The sequence below is a fragment of the Gadus morhua genome, chromosome 3, assembly GCF_902167405.1.
Source record: "Gadus morhua chromosome 3, gadMor3.0, whole genome shotgun sequence".
In the NCBI taxonomy this organism is placed as follows: Eukaryota; Metazoa; Chordata; class Actinopteri; order Gadiformes; family Gadidae; genus Gadus; species Gadus morhua.
In genome coordinates this window covers 20,082,607-20,087,606 of record NC_044050.1, presented here as the reverse complement: position 1 = coordinate 20,087,606, position 5,000 = coordinate 20,082,607, and the positions used below count along the sequence as shown (strand labels likewise).

The window sequence follows — 5,000 nt, the reverse complement described above, 5'->3', positions numbered from 1 at the left end:
TGTGTGTGTGTGTGTGTGTGTGTGTGTGTGTGTGTTGCTGTAATTACATGGCCTAGTGAACGCAAGACGGACATACGCTGCACAGAACAGGGGTCAAAACCAAGGTTACACATGGGAAGTGTGAGTGTGTGTCTGTGTGTGTGTGTGTGTGTGTGTGTGTGTGTGTGTGTGTGTGTGTGTGTGTGTGTGTGTGTGTGTGTGTGTGTGTGTGTGTGTGTGTGTGTAGAAAGTAACTCCATTGAAAGAAAGTAGAGCAAGGCATGAAATGCACCATCCATTCATCTGTGAATCGACAGATGAAAACTCTGGAATTGAAGTCAAACTCCCTGTGAGCTTGTACGTGTGACTATTACCAGGGCCATATTCCAGCCAAACATGGTGTATATAATGCCCTTTTATGATCTCTGATCTCCAAATGTCACCCACACACACACACACAAATACACAAACACCCACACTTCTTAATCACCAACACACCAAGACCTCATGCCCCCGCACACATTCACACACACTCACACACACACACACACACACACACACACACACACACACACACACACACACACACACACACACACAGACACACAGACACACACACACACACATTAAGACGTCCACCTGGCTCACCCGGTCTCCTCTCCCGGCCAGGCTACCAGATCTCCTACAGGCTGGAGAGTGCGGACCCCCAGCGCTGGACCACGGTGGAGGTGGGCTCCAACGCCCGGCAGTTCACCGTCACGGGTCTGTCCCCCCAGCAGAACTACCTGTTCAGGCTGACGGGCCGCACAGCTCTGGGCTGGGGAGAGACCCAGGAGGCGCTGGTCATCACCACCGAACGCAGAGGTACCTGACACATCTCCTCACCTTTCGCACTACGTCTTTATCTTATTAGTATATTTCTAAGAGTGTGGACCTTTTTTACTCTGTGGACTGTTTTACTATGCGTTTAATAATATGTGCAATTTTTCTTTTAAAAATCATTGACTGAGTGAACCGCACAAGAATTCCAATGACCCCGTGCACCTGTACTTGGATAAGTGGCCAAATAAACACTTGAACTTCACCTGTTGAGCCTTTAGGTTTTCAGAGACATGTCCCTCCTCACGGCTACGAGTCAGAACCCCCTATCACCACATATCCATGACTATGCGTTGGCCGACACCTTATAATGGGGGGGGGGGGTAACCATTTTGAGATGGGTGGAGCCGTTTTGATTTAAAACGGAATATTCCCTGCGTTGTCTTTTTCCTTGAATGCATTCCCCTGCTGCCATCCTATTTGTGTGTACACCTGCTGCATGTGGCAGAAGGAGCAATGGCTGCTTTTGCTGTGAATGGAAATTGTGTATACGTGCATGGACGTACACCTGGCTTTTCTCCTCCCTCCTTCAGCTATTGTTGTTGAGAAGCGATCTGTGAGATTTAATAAATGTTTAGCCGGTAATCGCTGTAGGTAAAACGCAGTCTAAACACATTAGGTATACAAACAACGTAAGGCCCTGCTAGTGGTATTTTATTATTTCCGTTTAGCTCCATTAGCATATTTCATAGCTCCAGGCTGGCTGATATTTCACTTTTCTGTGTTTCAGTTCATCGAGCATACTACCGTTTAAATCACAAATGACCCAAAAATCGTTCATATATTATAGAGAAATGCAAAAACATAAATTTAAACGGGCTCAGCAGAACCAAACCGATTTCAATATTTGATTTCCTTAACTTTAAATCCAGAAGGCTTTAATATACTCAACACAACTTTCTCACACAATTTCCCTGGTTGCTTGGCCTTGTGTGCCCACTTAATAAAGCGACAAAATTGAGCAAAAATGTACTTTATACATAGGTGGCAATCGAAACGGAATGGTGAAGTTTCTTGTGAACGCTCGGTGTCTTGATGTAAGATAGCGCATTCTGTTCTGCCAGCTGGTGTTCTCCTTGAATCACATATTATTATATTCACACCATTATTCCTGTCGAGCATATCTGCAGTTGCCTTTTATACTTGCGCAGCTCATAAAGGCTCAATCTAGAAGTCGATTCTGTCAGATAGTACCTGGGAGCATGTGTTCGCAAGTGTATACGAGCACAGGTATTGGCTCTCACTCGCTCAGCCCCTCTTTCTCTCGCTCTGGCACCCTCGCCCTCTCTCTATCTTTTCTCTTTCTCTCTCTCTATCCCACTGTGTCTCTTTCTCTCGCTCACTGTCTCGCTTCCCCACACGCCCCCTTCTCTCTCTCTCCCCCCATCTTTTTCCCATGATCTCTCCTCCTCCCTCATTGTGTATGTCTCTCTCTCTGTCCACTCACCCCTGTGAGTCCTTCCACCGTGCTCTGGACGTCTCGTGCCTCATGGGCCCGTGTGGGACTAGTTAACCCCAGTATATGGATTGGAAAGCACTGGGGCGGCAGTGGCTCTGGAGGTACCGGGTTGACTTGTAAACGGAAGGTTGCTACTTCGATCCCGGGCTCCGGGATCGTTCAGGTGTCCCTGAGCAAGACACCTGACCCTAACTGCTCCCGACAAGCTGACTGTCGCCTTGCAAGGTTGACACTGTCGTTGGCGTGTGTACGAATGGGTGAATGTCAGGCAATGATTATAAAGCACTTCGAGTTGGCACTGGTTACAAAGCGCCATATAAATGCAGTCCATTTACCATCGGAAAGCTGAATTCACAATGAATTTATATATGACCAATTCCAAGGATATTCCTAATTCCAGTCTCGAGTTCACCGCACTGTTTGAGTTGAATAGAAATTATCCATTTGAAAGCAGCGGTTGCTGTTCAGCCTATAATGACAACGACAGAGCCTTTTATACTGCTCTTGGTTTCAGTGTTGATCAGAGAGGAGTGTGGGCAAGCCAACAGCCTAATTTCTGGACTACTACATGAGAAAGCTAGTGCATCACTACTTGAAGAGTAAGCTTGGTGTTAGCCACTCGCTGAAGATAAAGAATCCCTCCATGCCTGTGCTCTAGATGGGGAAAGGGGTCATAGTTACACCTTTTATGTCAGGCGGTAGACTACTCTGAAGGAAATAGGCCACTTGCATCACTGCAACCGGGTCAACAATTATCTGAGTATTAATTAAAAGATTCAAAGTCTTGAGCACCACACATACTGTACATATATTAGAACCTCTTTTAGAAAACCCAATCAAGTCATTACATTTATATATATATATTTATGTATTAATCAAAAACTTGTGTGAGTTTTCTAAAAGAGGTTCTAATATATCTATGTGTGGTTTATATATGTAAGGGATAATGTATAGAACGCCGGTCATCATTGGGAAAATAAGCACTGAAGGGGCTTATTTTCGATATTCGACATTCTAGACATTATCCCACTTATTACACGGTTACTTGCAAAACGAAAAAATAACTTCACATGGTGTGTCTTTTTACAATTTATTTGTTACCAGCATCCGTAGTGTTGATCAGCAGAGAAATAGTCTGCCAAAGACGTTGACGTCGCATTGCAACCGAAGACGCTGGGGTTGACAAGTTACCGGACTACTTGCGGATTGATACCAAAGACTTCATACGAGGCAAAAAATCCTTTGTTTTCCTTGACAGCGGTCAATTATACTTAGCAACGGTAAAATATCAAATATAATTCACCGCCGGAAGTTGTGAAGGGCCCAAGCAAGTGAACGGAGTGTTCCACGGCATTGAGAAGACCCGTGTGATAGATAGATATTTTGCTACTGATGCAAAACAATGCTGGCACGTTTAGTTAGCTGTGTTGCCATGCTTCACTCCTGGTTCACAGCTCTGGCACCTTTCCAGTGGTTATACTTCTGGGGGTCTACTCCAGCGGACCCAACCCCCCCACCCAATCTTATTGATGAAATCTGTGTCTCCACGACTATCTAGCACGGTGAAGGATTATTCAGATGTTCACTCAACTGCAGCGCTCACAACCCGGGCTTTCAAAGCCAGGAAACGGTGTTGTTGTGTTCCTGTGGCTGCATGCTGATTGTGGGCTCTGTGATGCTGACTAGCCCAGCACCGATGTGCTCTGCTAGTTGTTATCATCTCTCTCTCTCTCTCTCTCTCTCTCTCTCTCTCTCTCTCTCTCTCTCTCTCTCTCTCTCTCTCTCTCTCTCTCTCTCTCTCTCTCTCTCTCTCTCTCTCTCTCTCTCTCTCTCTCACAACTATAACTCAATGACACAACACCCTAATAACTGGACTCTACAACAAATCCCAACTCTAGCTGAACTACGCAGCGACACACATTTATAGCTATATTGCACAGCAAAATACAAATATAGCAGGACTCTGCAACGGCACACAACTGTAGCTTCACTACCTAACAACATACAGCTACAGCTAAACTACACCACAAACAATTATAGCTGGACTACACCAAACACACAATTATAGCTCCACTACACAACTACATACAGCTATTGCTCAAGTACACCACAAACTACTATAGCTGGACTCTACAACAACACATAATTATAGCTCAACTACACAACAACACACAACTGAAGCTCATTGACACCACATCACACATCATCTATGGCCTACACAAGAACCCCCACTCAAATGATTGATGGGTCGCTGTTCTCCTAAACACCAACGTTGTGATTGCTCATGAATATGTATTATTTTCTGGGGAGCACAACATTTTTCAGCATCCCTCATCTGGAAGTCATAAACCCAAACTTCTCGATATTACAAAAGTGTTGATCCATTATTTGTATTTAGGATATAATCGAATGGTGATTCGGCTGCTTGTCTCCGCCTCGTCTATCTAACGTGCGCCTGTTAGTGTTCTGCGAGTCAAAAGGACAGTTTGCTTTTGTTGCTTGGCTTTTACACGGAGCCAACTGTGAGTGCAGCCGGCTGTGCTATTGAATTGGGAACATTGAAAGGGTCGTACAATGGAAATGTGTCATGCTAACAAGTAGCGGAGCTATTAACTGTTCAAAACCATGCTGGCTTTATTTTAACAACGGCTGGTAAATTTTCAGCCTCATGCTGTTCAACATC

At 45.0% G+C, this 5,000-nt stretch overlaps 1 protein-coding gene across 2 annotated transcripts in view; it reads left to right on the top strand.

Annotated features, from left to right (window-relative positions):
- The window catches only part of sdk1a (sidekick cell adhesion molecule 1a), a 255,428-nt gene that overhangs the window by 225,377 nt on the left and 25,051 nt on the right, over positions 1–5,000 (top strand). For both annotated transcript variants that reach the window (XM_030350672.1, XM_030350671.1), the window contains one exon: positions 649–843. In XM_030350672.1, the coding sequence (XP_030206532.1) occupies positions 649–843 (195 nt within the window). The remainder of the gene's footprint in view (positions 1–648; positions 844–5,000) is intronic.